Below are 17182 nucleotides of genomic sequence, written 5' to 3' on the forward strand. Positions count from 1 at the left end.
AAACATGTAGTTCAGTATAGCTTTTTTCTTGAAAGAAGAGAAATTTTTATATAAGACAACCATTTAAAATTTCTTTTTTGGTGGCTGGGCACAGTGGCTCACGCCTGTAATTCCAGCACTTCAGGACGCTGAGGCGGGTAGATCACTTGAGGTCAAGAGAGTGAGACCAGCCTGGCTAACATAGTAAAACCCCAATTGCTACTAAAAATACAAAAATTAGCCAGGTATGGTGGTGCACACCTGTGGTCCCAGCTACTTGGGAGGCTGAGGCGGGAAAACTGCTTGAACCCAGGAGGTGGAGGTTGCAGCGAGCTGAGATTGCACCACTACACTCCAGCCTGGGCAATAGAGTGAGGTGGGGTCTCGCTCTGCTACCCAGGCTGGAGTGCAGTGATATGATTACACTTGCTGCAGCCTTGACCTCCCAGACTCAAGCAATCCTCCCACCTCAGCGTCCTGAGTAGCTGGGACCACAGGTGCACACCACTATGCCTGGCTAATTTTTAAAATTTTTTGTAAAGATGGGGTCTCACTATGTTGCCCTGGCTGGTCTGGAACTCCTGGGCTCAAGTGATCCTTCTGCCTCAGCTTCCCAAGGTGCTGGGATTACAGGCATGAACCACTGTGCTCAGCCTAAAATTTCTTAATTACATTTAAAAGTATACAGAGGTAGAAAAGTGGGGGAAACGAGTACAAGCAGAATAAAATATGTTCACCTATACTCATTATAAAACATGCCTGTACCACAGTAGTCTGTGTTCTCTTAGAACCACATGGTCTCAGCTTTGCTGAAAGATCCCAGATGAACAGCATTGAATTTATAGGAGACACTGGTACAGGCTTTGAGGGAAAGTGTAGCACACATTAGGATGCATGGATTGTCAATTCACCTTCTATTAAAATATATTATTAAGATACTTATGAGAAAAAGTATTCCTAAATGAAAACATCACTAAATTTTAAATAACAATGATACAGCAAAATATTTTCTTCAAATCAAATTTTATAGTTTAAATCATATGAGATTAAAATCCTAGGTGATTTACAGGTTGAACACCCCTAGTCCAAAAACCTGAAATCCAAAATGCTCCAAATTCCACAACATTTTGGGCACCAACATGACGCCACAAGTAAAAAATTCCACACCTGACCTCATGGGACATGTTGCATCCAAACACAGGTGCACAACAGTTTCTTCAGCAACCCCAAGCTAGTGTACGGGTAACCTTTTAATGAAAACACAGCATCGTAGGTGGAGATTGAAAGCCTGCTGTTTGTTGTCACTGTTGTTTAGCAGCTGATACAGGTATTCTGGTGATGCTACCTTGCTGCTTAGTTTCCCCACACACACTATTTTTCCACTGTATTAATTGTAAGTCATATATTTTACTGTTATGTAATTATGTGTGAATAAGTGTAAGAAAATTGCTTATCAGTAGGTGGCATATAAATTCAGAGTCAAGAATAACAGTGATGCCAAACAATCACAGACTGTTCACATGGGTGGCTGAGACAATTACACCTGTGATTTCTGATGGTTCAAAGAACACAATGTTTATTTATTTCATGAACAAAACTATTAAAAATATGGTATAAAATTACTTTCAGGCTATGTGTATAAGGTGTATATGAAACACTAATTTTCATGTTTAGACTTGGGTCCGATCCCCAGGATATCTCATTATGTATATGCAATACTCAAAAAAAAATCAAAAATCAAAAACACTTCTAGTCCCAAGCATTTTGGGCAAGGGATACTCAACCTGTACTGTGAATATTTCACACAATGGAAGTTTTATTATTTATGTTATTGATTTTTTTTAAAGTCAGCCATCCTCAAAATTGAGCACCTTCCATTCCATTTGACAGAGGTGAGCTGTCTGGTATATTGCTGCGAGCACTTCTGGTACCTGATTTTCCTTCACTGTTTGCTGTCTTAGATAAGCCATACGGCATGTTTGATGAAAGGGTTGATTTTAAAGGAGGTCGTCCCCGTTTTGACTTCTGCCTCTCCTCATCTCTCTTTTCGTCCTTTTCACTATCTTCTTTATTCTGGGCAACAACAACAAAATGTATGAGAAGGGCCAATGCTTTATGAAAAATGAACATTCTACTTATCCAAAGAAAACTACATCTCAAAAAAGGTTTGATATTTTATATGTCACTTCCTAGTCTGTGCTTACAGAAGAATCAAGAAGAGTTTTCTGGCTGGTCTGAGAGGTTATCAGAACTTATTAACATTAGTGTCACTGAAATTGGTATATAATCCTCCACTGCTGAATTTCTAACATATTTTGTATTTATGTAAATACAATATCGTACAATTTGTAATATTGCAATTATATTGTGATGGTCAGAGTCAGAGCATTAGAAGGCTATACAACTATTCAGCACTCCCCGCTGTTCCCCACTATCCCCTGCAGAAAGGAAAGATATCTATCATCCAGTAGACAAAACAATGGGCAAATCTCTACAGCCAAGCTTGACAATTGAGGATGTGGGTGAGGGTACAACTGTACAGTATATATGTGTTTTAAAATTTTAGTATTCGCTTCTAGTATTTAAAAGCCAAACTTCACATTTTAAGAAAGATAGTGGTCTTGAAAAATCCTAAAATCTGGCAACCTGGGTCTGTATTCCCACAGCAGAGCAGTTAGTTCCATTCCGTCTAAATGAGGAATGTGACCTCTCGTTTGTCATGGTTCGTCCTACTTTATCCTTCTCCTATAAAGCCTCTACAGGAATTTGAGTTTGAAAGTCATGCCCTAGGGGTTGCTGGTTTTCACCTTTGCTGAAACAATGTGGTAATGTGTTAGTTTTAAGCTTCTGGGTTATAAAGAGAAAATCACAATTATCTTTCAAGAATCAAGATTTTTTTTTTTTTTTTTTTTTTTTTTTTTTTGAGATGCAGACTTGCTCTGTCGCCCAGGATGGAGTGCAGTGGCGCAATCTTGGCTCACTGCAAGCTCTGCCTCGCGGGTTCACGCCATTCTCTTGCCTCAGCCTCCCGAGTAGCTGGGACTACAGGCGCCCACCACCACGACCGGCTAATTTTTTCTATATTTAGTAGAGATGGGGTTTCACCATGTTAGCCAGGATGGTCTTGATCTCCTGACCTCATGATCCGCCCGCCTCGGCCTCCCAAAGTGCTGGCATTACAGGCGTGAGCCACCGCGCCCGGCCAAGATGGTTATTACAATAAGATTAAACAGACACAATATTGTATATGCATATTACTAAGCAAAAGAAGCCAATCTAAAAAGGCTATATGGTGTATGATTCCAATTACATGATATTCTCAAAAAGGCAAAAACTATGGAGAGAGAAAAAGTCAGTAGTTGTCAGGGGTTGGGGTGGGGGTAAGAATAAGCAGAACATAAAGGATTTTTAGGGCAGTAAAGCTACTCTATATGATACTATAGTGATGGATCCATGTCATTATATATTTGTCAAAACCCATAGAATATACAACACCAACAGTGAACCCTAATGTAAATGATGGACTCTGAGTGACAATAATGTGTCAATGCAGGCACATCAGTTGTAACAAACATCCCACTCTGGTGGGGGATGTTGACAATCTGGGAAGGCTACGCATGCATGGGGCAGAGAGTATATGGGAGGTCTATATACCTTGTTCTCAATCTTGGTATAAACCTAAAACTGTTCTAAAGTCTTAAAAAACATACAATACAATTTTGATAATTCCTATACATATTATAAAGGACATAAATCTACAAACATACTTTAGCTTTTTTCTTCTGTTTTTTCTTTGGTCCACCTTTGTCCAAAGGCCAGATTATCCTGTCAGCCTTCACCCACTCATCATACCTTAAAAAAAAAAAAAGAGGTTGTACAAACTTTATAAATTATAACCTTTTTGAAATGTATTCACCAAACAAAAACAACAGTGAGACAGATTAAATAGTTTGTTCTTAGTGTTGGCAAGAATATGAAGGGCACAGGGGCTGGTTTGCTGGTAACATGTGCCAGTAACTCTAGTAGGTATTTTGTATACTCACTAGGGAAAGGCAAGAGGATTTCTTAAGAGTTAACAGGTTTAGAGGGAGAGTCTTGGAAAGCAAACTCTAGATTCAAGACAGTCTGAACTGTTTTGTTTTCCACAGCTTTTAGAGACCTGAGCTTATAATCAGATTCTGCACTAGAATTCGTGCTATTGAATGAATAATAGAAAGCTAAGTCAGATAAATTCAAATTTGCAAGGTGATCAGTTTCAGGTTATTTTATCGACTTATTTTATCAAGTCCATTTCAACTTCCTTTTCCTCCTCAACACTCTCTCTAGTCTCTAGTATTTCCAGTAAAATTTTCTTCTGAACTATATTGCCTTTAGGACTCTGAAATTTTTTAGAGATATCTGTATTTTACCTCCTTTAACTAAGTTTATTCTGTTTAGCTCAAGTTGAAAACTCATTTCCCCTAAACATTTACTTAAAAAAATTATTTTAAAATTTATTTTAAATTTTGTTTACTTTTATTTTTGGGGAGATAGTTTCAATGTTGTCACCCAGGCTGGCATGCAGTAGTGCCATCTCAGCTCACTACCTCTGCCTCCTGGGTTCAAGTGATTCTCATGCCTCAGCCTCCCAATATCGGGGATTACAGGTGCCTGCCACCATGCCCAGCTAATTTTTTATTTTTTGTAGAGACAGGGTTTCACCATGTTGGCCATGCTGGTCTCGAACTCCTGACCTCAAGTGACCTGCTCACCTCGGCCTCCAAAAGTGCTAGGATTATAGGGGTGACCCGGCACTTTTTTTAGAGAGGGTCTCACTCTGTTGCCCAGGATGGAGTGCAGAGGCATGATCTCCTGGGCTCAGATGATCCTCCCACCTCAGCCTCCTGAGTAGCTGAGACCACGGGTATACACCATTGCACCAAGCTAATTTTTGTATTTTTTATAGACACGGGTTTTGCCATGTTGCCCAGGCTGGTCTTGAATTCCGGGGCTCAAGTGATCTGCCCACCTCAGCCTCCCAAAGTGCTAGGATTACAGGCATGAGCCATTGCACCTGGCCTTCTCAAATGATTACTATCACTTTTGAATGTCTATAGTCCAAGTGACTAATCAGGGGCAAATAAGAAATTAAGCTTTCTAGAACTAAATAACAGTTTTTACATTATATAAATATACAAGTATTTATAGAATTAAGTCAAAATCTAAAAATATGTACAGTTAAGTAAAGAAACAACAGGCAGTCCTTGCTTTAGACCAGGAACGTCCAATCTTTTGGCTTCTCTGGGCCACAATGGAAGAAGAAGAATTGTTTTGGGCCACACATAAAATAACACTAACACTAACGATAGCTGATGAGCTAAAAAAAAAAAAAATCTCATGTTTTAAGAAAGTTTATGAATTTGTGTTGGGCCACATTCAAGGCCATGCCAGGCTGCATATGGCCTGTGGGCCACAGGTTGGACAAACTTGCTTTAGACTGTAGCGTGTTAATAGAAACTCATGTATCTGGAAAACATATTTTTGCTTTGTAAACCAGTTACCATAGAGATGTACAAAGTGGGGACATGGTTTCTGTATGCATGTATTTCGGTTGACATGGTTCCATGACTACCTATACGGATGCTCCTTTACTTATGATGCCATTGTGTCCTGATAAACTCATCACAAATTGAAAATATCCTAAGTCGAAAAAGGCATTTAATACATCTAGCCTACTGAACATCACAGCTTAGCTTACCCTACCTTAAACATGCTCAGGACACTTATATTAGCCTAGAGTTGAGCAAAATCATCTAACACAAAGTCTATTCTATTATAAAGTCTTAAATATCTCATGTAATTTATTGAATACACTGTACAGTATTGGTTGATTAGTCTCATGATTTCTTGGCTGTTTGCTGTGGCTGCACAGTCTGATGAGAGAGTATCATACTGTATATCGCTAGACCAGGAAAAAAAAACAAAATTCAGGCCGGGCGCAGTGGCTCACGCCTGTAATCCCAGCACTTTGGGAGGCCGAGGCGGGCAATCACAAGGTCAAGAGATTGAGACCATCCTGGCCAACATGGTGAAACCCTGTCTCTACTAAAAATACAAAAATTAGCTGGGTGTGGTGGCGTGCATCTGTAGTCCCAGCTACTCGGGAGGCTGAGGCAGGAGAATCGCTTGAACCCAGGAGGCGGAGGTTGCAGTGAGCCCAGATCGCACCACTGCACTCCAGCCTGGTGACAGAGCGAGACTCCGTCTTAAAAAAAAAAAAAAAAAAATCAAAATTCAAAATTCTATGGCTTCTGAATGCATATAGCTTTTGAACCATTTTAAATTTAAAAAAATGAAGTTGAACCACTGTAAGTTAGGAACTGCCTGTACTATGATTTGAAAACTATCTTTCACTCATTAACTCAGTATCTAGTTTCTAAAATGAGACTGGCTATGAGCATCATACTAGGCTTTTAAACATCTGTACTTTATTAACTTATATGGAAATGTTTATTCATTTGAACATTTACTGAGGGCCTACTAGTATGCACTGTATCGAGAAGTATGTAGAGAATAATCACGGCCCATGCTCTCATGCAACCCATAGTCTGTTATAAAAGATAGACATATAGTAAAATCAAGTATAGTCTGGTAAGTGCAATAAGAGAGTTATGTATCTGATCCAGGGCTAACAAAGGGATAACTCTATCCAATTCCATAGGAGGTATCAGACAACCAAGAAGCACAGGCCTGATTTTTAGTGTACTTGGTCCTGGCGACACTGGACAAAGCAGTATATCATGTAGGTACTTCTAGCACTAATATTGCTAAAAAGGATAGTCTCAGGATTTCTCAATGAGAGACCAGGACTCTTCTCACACCTCTTAAACTTGCAGATACTCCCTTTCAGGAGTCTGGCTAAATTCTTTAGGAACCGTGGTGGCTTCATCTCAATTAAACAGGCCAGAATTATACTAGCTTTTAGGAGTAGAGAAGAACAACGAAAAACCATGAACCAGGAGAGTACCAGTTAGGAAATTAATTAGAGAGATGACCAATCCAAAACCTGAGCGTATAATAAAATGACTGCTGAGAAGAGTCATAAAGCAAAGCATTAAAAAAATGAGAAAGAAAGATGATAGGGGAAATTCTAGAAAGCAGAACACAGACATATACAGATGTGAAACAGGAGTGGATAGTTGTGAACTAAAGAATCTGAGGAAGAAAGAAGGCTATCATGTGATGCAACTGGAAATACAATGACTGAACGTTGGTAAGATATACTCCTTTTCCCCTGAATTCAATAACATATTGTAAAGAAAAGAAAACAGTTAACATTCATGGAGCACTAAGTGCCAGGCATGGTTCTAAGCATTTACATCTAAATACAAATATTATCACTACAGTAGTCCCTGCTTAGCCACAGCATAGTTCAATTACCCATGGTTCAAAAATATTAAGATATTTTGAGAGAAAGACCACATTCATATAACTTTTATTACAATATATTGTTATAATTGCTCTATTTTATTATTGTTGTTAATCTCTTACTGTGCTTAATTTATAAATTAAACTTTATTGTAAGTACGTATGTATAGGAAAAATCATAGGATATATAGGATTCAGTACTATCTGAGGTTTCAGGCATCCACTGGGGGTCTTGGAACACATTTCCAGCAGATGAGAGGGAACTACTGCATTATACAACACCTCTACAAAATAGGAACTGTATTTTTCCCAGTGTAGAGATGAGGGACTTGAGTCATAACAGAGCACACATCTAGTGTATAGAGAAACCCAGGAGCAGTCTGCCTCCAAATAAATACAGGGCAACCTGAGATATTAAACATGCCAGATTTTGTCAAAGAGAACAAGAAAGGCAGCCCCTGACATTTAGGAATTTGCTTGGCACTATCAGCTGGGCCTTGGTGTTGCTTAGAGCTAGTCTGGCACTCATAGCTAGGCCACACTGTCCTGCTGTTGAAACATGAACAATTTCAAAGAGCATCAACATCAGACAAGTCCATTTTGTGACCATGATGTATCAAAACAAAAACAAGACCACTTCCTAATCATGTCTGAACACAGAAAAAACAGGAACATTGTCCAGTCCACAAAAACAACCAAACGTCTTTTTTTTTCTTGACTAATGCGGGTGATTGCTGTTTCTTTACCAATTATGTTACCTTGGTCTAACTGTCTCTCCTTCTAGATAAGATATATTAAGAAAACCAATTATAATTACCCCAGCTTCCTGACAGGATCCAATATGGAGCAAAATCTCTTTTTTCTTTCTTTCTTTTGTTTTTTTTTTTTTTTTTTTTTTTATGAGACAGGGTTTCGCTCCATTGTCCAGGCTGGAGTACAGTAGTATGATCATAGCTCATCTCAGCCTCCAACTCCCGGGCTCCAGTCATCCTCCCACCTCAGCCTTCTGGGTAGCTGGGACTATAGGTGCGTGCCACCACGACAGGCTAATTTTTAATTTTAATTTTTTGTAGAGATGGGGTCTAACTATGTTGCCAGGTCTGGTCTTGAACTCCTGGCCTCAAGCAGTCCTTCCGCCTCCACCTCCCAAAGTGCTGGGATTACATGCACGAGCCACCATGCCCTGCCTTTCTTAAACCCTCCCCAAAATCATTTAACGGAAGATCAAATATAAGTTCTAACGTTCTTTTTTATTAATTAGTCGACTTAGAATTATTACAGTGCTTGACATAGGCTTGATTTCTGATTAATGAAACAAACACTTGTACAGTTGGAAGTTGCAGGCCTGGCTCCCTGCTCATAGTCAGTAATATGTCTCCACAGAATTATGAATTATTGTTTTCCCAAAGATGGTGCCTTGAGCCTTTGTTGATTCATTTAACATCATATTACTAAGATGCCCTATAGTTCCCCTTGCTGTGTGTTCTCCCTCACTATAAATGAGTAATAAATGTAACTTGTTCTAACTACAGGTGTGATCCCGGTAGTCTCTGGCCAGAAGCATTGACACTGCTAGTATAACAGCAGGAATGTCAAAGTCTTGGAAAATTCAGAATCAAGGTGTGCTTTGTAATATATATACCATTATTTGCTTTCACTCTTCATAACATTAAGTTGATGTTCTATTTAATCATTGAAAAAATTTCAATAGTAAGAAAATACTTTCTTGCTTACCTGACATTCCATCCATAGTAATGTACCAAATATAAAACTTCTCCGTCATCAATTTCAGTGCTTTTAATACTGGCTTCATAAATTTTCTGAGTCTTCCCTCGTCCATATTTTACTTTCACTTTGGTTCCCGTTAGGCAGGGTTCCATGTCTTCCTCATCTTCCTCTCCTTCAGAGTCACATTTGCTTTCAGTTTCTTCCCTGCAGTAAGTTATAATACTGATAATGCTACTAATAACTTAATGGAGAATAAAATATGCTAAAAGAATCCAACAGGTAAATTATTCACAACCTAAGTATTACCTTAATAACATATCAGTGGAGGAGGAGAAGAAGGAGGAGAAGGAGAAGATTTTTGTGGCCTACTTACTAAGGAATTTATTATGTAAAGGTGCACTGTACCCAAAGTAAATCCATACTTTTTAAAAGCCAATCAAGTCACAGTTAATGATCATCTGTAATCAAATAAGTCACTTCTGACAAAACAAAATAAGAAAAATATGCTCTGAAAAAATTCTTTAGAATTCATATTTAAGTGCCAGCTAGCGATGATCTGCAATCAAATAAATCACTTTTTGGACAAAACAAGAAAAACATGCTCTGAAAAATTCTTCAGAATTCATATTTAAGTGCCACCTTATATGTAAAAAAAAGATTTAAGGATATTTTGTAACTTCCTGTAACTGAATTATCTTAAATCTGCTTTACTACCAAAATTAGAATAGTTCTTGGCAAGACTAGTTTTTTTGGTGGGCAAAATAATAAACAAGGGCTATCTACCTTAGTAACCATGTCTTTTAAACTAATTTATATTTTAAAGGTTTCCCAGCCCTAAAAAAGAAAAGAAATTTGAGTAGTAGGTCATTTGTTGACACTGTAGGATAGCACCACGAGAACAAAGCTTTACATTTGTGTTGAATTCTATTTGTTTACTCATCTTCCATCAGCTTTTCTTTGTATTGATAATCGGGTATAAGGAAGATTAACACAGGGAGAGCTAAAAATACTTCTAATATTTTTATAATAAAACATTGTGTATCAATCCTGTAAAGACTCATAAGAGAACTGCATCAAAGATCATTCTAGTGTCACAAGCGTTAAAAGCTCAACAAGTAGTATTGTGCTCTGTAATAAATATAGGGCATTATTTTGGTGATCCCTGGGGGTCCTGACATGAAGCTTTCACAGCCCATTTGCAGTGAGAATGTTTTCTCTTGGAAGGCACCTTCCAATAATAGACTGATAAGGTAAATTCAAAACACTATGAGAAAAACTACTTAAAGATAATATTGTTCTTATATTCAAGCCTGTGAAATTTTCTCTAAAATATATCTTTGTCCATTTACATAACAGTTATAGTCTTTTTAAATCACATTTTACATAGATGTATTATGTTTTATATACATATTACAATATACATATTTTGATGTTTTTCACCTTTGCTTAAACTTTTTGTCCAAATATTTAAAATTCTACACTCATTATACTCAACTCCAATTAGTTCCTCCTACTTTTCCTAATCCTAATTATATTTCATTACAGAACTTTTTTTTACTCACTAACCTAGTTCATATGTAATTGTGATAGCTCCTGTGCCTATTTGTATTTAATCAAATTACCTCTCCCATTCGCCAATCATCCTATTTTTCTGAATATTTATTCTCTCAATGGCAGGTCAGTTTTCCCAAATTTGGCTTAACAATTCAAATTTCTAGAAAATTTAACATCACATAATAATAGAAAAATAACTATAGAAGAGAGCTGGTATTACAAGTAAGTATGTTATGTTGTTGGTCATTTAAAATTCATTTTTAGTTGTGTCCTAAAATTAGTAAATCCATTTGACAACACTTACAGAAACAGCTAATACCTTGGTCAGAGACTACCTTGATCTTGCTGGACTGCCTAATATTTGACTATTTTTAAGTCAGTTCAGTCCATACTTGTCTATACACAGAAAAAAAATACAGTTTTTACTCAACAACAAACAAGATGGACATTAAAAAATCTGAAATTTATTGGTGTGATGTGGGGCAAGAATGTATTTTCCAAACTAGAATCGGGGTGCATGCCACTTAATCTAATACAGTAACTTGAAAAAAATGTCTTAAAGCTAACACACAGAAACATCTGCTAGTACTGTGCACCCATGTGTTTGTTAGCTTTCCCACATTGTACCTTTTTTAAAATGGAATTTTTGCTGTCGCTGTTTCCTCTTGTCCACTTCCTCCATTTTTCTCCAGCTCCCTTCCCTGCTGTCAACTGCAGGACCTTTCTTTTGACTGGGTGGCGCAGCCTTCTTTGAGGCCACTGTTTAGGGCACAAGTGCTATTAAAATGGTGCGACCAGTATATTCTCCAATTCCGAAAGGCAATACACATCATCTTCACAATGTGTCTCACCTTCATTAGACAAGAGGAATGGAAGTCCCAATAAGAAAACATTCCCTCAAACCTGAATCTGTAAGCAGGAACAAAGCACTGTTGTACCCCAGACAGGTGCTTCTGGAGAACAAACATAAGATAATGTACCTCTCTTGGCTTTTCTCTTCCTCTTCATCTGAGTCTTTGTCGGAATCCTCCTGTTTTTTAATTTTCTTCTCTTTTTGCTTTGGTGTATTTTTTCTCCCCAGTAGTAGGTCATTTTCTTTTTTCTCTGCAGTTTCATAGTCATCATCTACATCCTTATTTTCTGTATCATTATCTTTTAATTTGTCTTCTGTTTTCTCTTCTTCAATTTCCTTTCTAATAGAATTTACATCTCGAGCAATTCTCCTTCGTCCCTAGTAGAGGCGATAAAAGCTTTAAAATAGCTATCACTATAAAGGGGAAAAAAGCAGGAAAAAGCATCTTTTCCTTTAACCTTCACAGCAATGCCTCTGGCTTGAAACATGGCCCTGAAAACCAACTCAAAGGTACCTTTCTCTTCCTTTTGAAAGTAAAAGAATAACCAATAGAATTACTTAATTATGTCCAGGTCTACTTTGGCTATATACTACCTAAGAAATATCTGTCAGAATCTGTTTGAATGAAAAAAGTAAACAACAACAAAAAAGAAATAAAAATTTTCTCCTTTGTTTACTACATCATTTTATCTCACTTTTATTATTTCTCAACTATAATAAAAATTTAAAATAATCTAATGTTAATGATAAAACATAACAATAATAAAACCAATCCCCTGAATTTTGCTTTTTTAAAAGCTCTGTGGTCTCTAATTCTACAGCTTAGTAAGACGAAATTTACATTGTCACTGTATTTGTGGATGATTACATTTTTAAAGGACTGAACTGCATCAATGGCAAAAAAGTGAGCAGACTTCTTTCAATGAGTATCTGGAGAGCTCGCTGGGCCAATAGCAATATGTTTTACCCCCACTAGCTTCTATCTAGCCCACTGAATGCTGAAATGACCATGACTGGTGAGCAATTTCACTATCTCCTAGGTTCTCCTTCAAGTCAACTTCTATACACTGGGAGAAGTCTCCTCTTCTTGGTATAAAGCAGATAAAGAGCCAGCAACTTAGGAAGCATTAGGATACAATTAATATCTCAGTAAACAAATGTTTTCCCTAGTTGCTGGCTATGTGCTATTTACACTTCAAAGGTAGAAAAAGAAGAAATTGCTTTCTTTCTATCATAAAGCACTAACACACAAGTTTCAAGATGGCACTTCCATCTCCTCAGATCTACACAGTGGCTGGCACATAGCAGGTGGCAGGTGCTTTTTTTTTGAGACAGAGTCACGCTCTTTTGCCAGGCTGGAGAGCAGTGTTGTGATCTCAGCTCACTGCAACCTCTACCTCCCAGGTTCAAGCGATTCTCAGCCTCCTGAGTAGCTGGGACTACAGGTGCACGCCACCATGCCCAGCTAATTTTTGTATTTTTAGTAGAGACAGGGTTTCACCACGTTGGCCAGGATGGTCTTGATCTCTTGACCTCGTGATCTGCCCGCCTCGGCCTCCCAAAGTGCTGAGATTACAGGCGTGAGCCACTGCGCCCGGCCTAGCAGGTGCTTTTAAAATATCTATAGGTAAATGAATGAAAACAACTGCTATAAAATTTGGGTCTGTATACCTTTGTCCCAGAAATACCATTTTTATTTATTTATTCATTTTTTTGAGAAGGAGTCTCGCTCTATCAACCAGGCTAGAGTACAGCAACCTCTGCCTCCTGGGTTCAAGCGATTGTCTTGCCTCAGCCTCCTGAGTAGCTGGGACTACAGGTGAGAAATGCCATTTTTTAGAAGCCTGGTTTATATATGCAGATAAGTGATGAGGATATTTTTACAAGCAAATGTATTATAGCACTTTTTTTTTTTTTTGTATTTTTAGTAAAGACGGGGTTTCACCATATTGGTGAGGCTTTGGTCTCGATCTCCTGACCTCGTGATCCACCCGCCTTGGCCTCCCAAAGTGCTGGGATTACAGGTGTGAGCCACCACGCCCAGCAGCACTTTTTAAAAATAGTAAAAAATTGGGAGAAAATCTTGGAGAAGGTAGATTTATGGTTCATCCATACTAGACAGCACACTGCAGATATTTTATGTAGAACAAGGAAGGTTTTTAGGTAATGAAAAGAAAGTATGTCCACGATACATACAATAAAATATTATTCACCTTTAAAAAGGAAGGAAATTCTGATATGTGCTACAACATAATGTCTTACAGACATTATGCTGAGTGAATAAGCCAGTAGAAAAGGACAAACACTGTATGATTTCACTTATATAAAAGTACCTAGAATATCAAATTCATAGGTACAGAAAGTAAAATTGTGATTGATAGGGGTTGGGGAGGAATGAGGAGTTACTGTTTAATGGGTACAGAATTTCAGTTTTGCAAGGTAAAAATATTCTGGTACTGGATGGTGGTGACACTTACGCAATGGTGAGAATGTACTTAATGCCAATGAAATGTACACTTAAAAAGAGTTAAGGTGGCAAATTTTATGTTAAATGTACTTACCACAATTTAAAAAAAATTAAAAAAAGAAAAAAACAATTTGGAAATTTCATGACATTCACTAGAAGATTCCATTTACTACATGAAAGAACAGTTTTAAAAACTGGTTTCTGAACTATAAGACAAAGCAATTTCACATTCTCTTTCATTAAATATGATTCCACCAAAAAATAAGACATAGTAATTAGACTTCTTTGACAGTGTGGTAAATTCCTTTCTCTTTCTAAAATTTGATAAATCCTACTACGTAAACATCACTGGACACTGATCCAAATGCTAGATGACAATTCCTAAATAGACCTTATATATTAAAAGAAAGAAGGAGCAAAGTTGGAAGATACAACCAGCATACATGTACACATCACTAGAGCTACACAGTGTGCTGCTATAAAGTTACAGAGAAAGACAAGATACCATCTAGTTTAGGGCACAGGCACTATAAAGAGGTGATTCATTTATTCAACATCTATTTAATAAGCCTTTATTATGTGCCAAGCACTATTCTAAATGCCTGGGATCTGTCAATAAAGGAAATAAACACTAATCCCTGACCTCGTGGAGTGTGATTCTAGTGTAGAGTGGGGGCAAAATAGATAATCACAATAAACAGAATAAATAAATAAATTACAGAAAGAGCAACATTAGAGGGACTGAGAGTTCCAAAGAGAGGAGGCAGGTTACAATTTCAGATAAGGTGACCAAGATAGCCTTCAATGAGCTGATACTTTAGCAGAAGACTTGAAAAGGAATATCTGAGATTCATCCCAGATGAGAATGACTTGATCGAATATAAACAGAAAACACAAGGAAGGGTTTTCAGGTAGAGGAAATAATATTCAATATATTTAGAAAAAAGTAGCTAGCTAAGCAGCATTAAATACTGGAAAATAAACTAGGTTCACTGTAGTACTTCTGTGTATATATGAAAATGGCTATAATAAAAAATTTTAAATAATACTTAAACCAGATAAAACTAGTACTAAGAACTCACCCTCGGAGATTTTAATTCTATCTCTTCTCTTTCGCTTTCACTGTTTGAATCGATATTTTCCTCAGGTTCACTCTTCACTTCTGTTAAAGGCATTTCTTGATCTAATTTGAGAGCCTCTTCCATTGATTCTTCTAAGTCTTTTTTTTCCTCTTTTACTTTTGGTTCATGGTGATGAACAGTTCTGAACTGAATATTTGCCGAACGGCAGTACTCCTCAAAACCATAGAGATACCTAAACAAACAATATTTCATTTAAGAAATCTTACAGTCTTTGCATTTAACTTGAATTCATGTTATTAAACACATTTTTAAAAAGTAAAGCCCAGTAATTTAAAAAAATTTTTGTTACTCTTTTCTGTGTTACTATTTTCTTGGTGTTTTAGATAGAATTATAAACAGAAAAACTGACCATAAAATGCCGTCCTGAGACGTCTGAGCTTGTGATAACTAAACATAACTATCATAAGTTTTGATATGAAGGCTGTTCACCCCAAAAGATGTAGCTCTGTAACATGTATCATAATCGCAGACACTACCTACATCTTGATTTTGGAAAGGAAATCAGGACAACGTAAGAAATGGAGTAAAGCAGATTTGATGCACTGAAATAACTTTCAATCACAAGTATCTGTCAACCTAAACCTTTTTATATACTTTCTCTAACTTTAACGTTTCTAGATTGATGTATTCTTGTTAACAAAGTAAATGGAAAATATTTCCTATAAATACATATTCTTTGATGAATAAACTATACTACTTACTTTCTATAAGCAGTTTTTACATTGTAGGAAGCAGCTGAATTCAAAATAGGAATGCCAAGGTCCATATAAATTTGCTTCCATACAGCACCACTATCAATCTGGAAAATTAAGTTTTTATGTTAACATTTGCAAAGGGAATTAATCTTTTTTTCCTTTTTTTTTTTTTTTTTTTGAGACAGGGTCTCACTCTGTCGCCCAGGCTGGAGAGCAGTGGTGCTATCAGGGCTCACTGCAGCCTCGACCTCCTGGGCTCAAGTGATCCTCCCACCTCAGCTTCCCGAGTAGTTGGGACCACAGGCATGCGACACCACGCCTGGCTAATTTTTGTATTTTTTGTAGAGATGGGGTTTCACCATGTTGCCCAGGCTAGTCTTGAACTCCTGAGCTCAAGCAATCCACCCGCCTCAGCCTCCCAAAATGTTGGGATTACAGGCGTGAGCCACCGTGCCTGGACAGGAAATGATCTTTATCCTAATATTCTATGTTCATTAAGAAAATGTATGTATTATCCAATGTGCATATAATAATGCAATATAAGATAATTTAACTTTTTACCACATCAATACACGTTTCAAAAAGCAATGTTATACTTACATTGTCACATCCACCCTGATGATAAACCAGTCTGAAGAGTTTGAAGAGATTGAGATCTTTATAGCCCAAAACAGGTGGTTTGTTGATTGGAGTACCTTTTCAATGTAAGTAGGTAGAAATAAAATGTTTATTCAAATGAGAAATACTAATTTGAAAACAAAGCTGTCAATTTCTAATTTCCCAAATTTCATTAATTAGAGGCACATATTTAAAGAACCTTAAACAATGTAAAACAACACAAGATATTCTCTCTATTATTTATATAGCTTTGTGGAGATCTTCAGATTTTAGGTGTTATACTTCTAAAACAAAACTAATAAAGCCACCTCTTTAACTGCCAACGAATTGAGTAAAACTAAAGTAAACACTGCACGGCGTGGCCAACAATGTTGCTGGTTCAAGAAGCTTGGGCATAGGGCTGGGTGCAGTGGCTCACACCTGTAACCCCAGCACTTTGGGAGGCTAAGGCAGGAAGATCACTTGGGCTCAGGAGTTTGAGACCAGCCTGGGCAACATGGTGATATCTTGTCTCTACAAAAATGAAAAGGAAAACATTAGCTCAGTGTGGTGGTGTGCACCTGTGGTCCCAGGTACTTGGGAGCCTGAGGTGGGAGGATTGCTTGAGCCCAGGAAGTGGAGGCTGGAGGGAGCCATGTTCAGCCACCGCACTCCAGCTTGAGTGACAGAGCAAGACTCTGTCTAAAAAAAAAAAAAAAAAAAAAAAGTTTAGGCATAAACAAACAATAGAAAAGATAAG

At 37.4% G+C, this 17182-nt stretch overlaps 1 protein-coding gene across 7 annotated transcripts in view; it reads right to left on the reverse strand.

Annotated features, from left to right (window-relative positions):
* The window catches only part of ARID4A (AT-rich interaction domain 4A), a 76899-nt gene that overhangs the window by 11136 nt on the left and 48581 nt on the right, over positions 1-17182 (reverse strand). For 4 of the 7 annotated variants that reach the window (XM_055289235.2, XM_055289234.2, XM_055289233.2 and 1 more), the window contains 7 exons: positions 16426-16520; positions 15832-15929; positions 15071-15302; positions 11649-11899; positions 9121-9318; positions 3747-3831; positions 1911-2052 (listed from right to left, as the gene is read on the reverse strand). In XM_055289235.2, the coding sequence (XP_055145210.1) occupies positions 1911-2052; positions 3747-3831; positions 9121-9318; positions 11649-11899; positions 15071-15302; positions 15832-15929; positions 16426-16520 (1101 nt within the window). Of the gene's footprint in view, positions 1-1850; positions 2053-3746; positions 3832-9120; positions 9319-11648; positions 11900-15070; positions 15303-15831; positions 15930-16425; positions 16521-17182 lie in introns of all 7 variants that reach the window. The other 3 variants (XR_008659472.2, XM_055289232.2, XM_055289236.2) reach the window with 1 other exon arrangement.

The sequence above is a fragment of the Symphalangus syndactylus genome, chromosome 8 (assembly GCF_028878055.3).
Source record: "Symphalangus syndactylus isolate Jambi chromosome 8, NHGRI_mSymSyn1-v2.1_pri, whole genome shotgun sequence".
In the NCBI taxonomy this organism is placed as follows: domain Eukaryota; kingdom Metazoa; phylum Chordata; class Mammalia; order Primates; family Hylobatidae; genus Symphalangus; species Symphalangus syndactylus.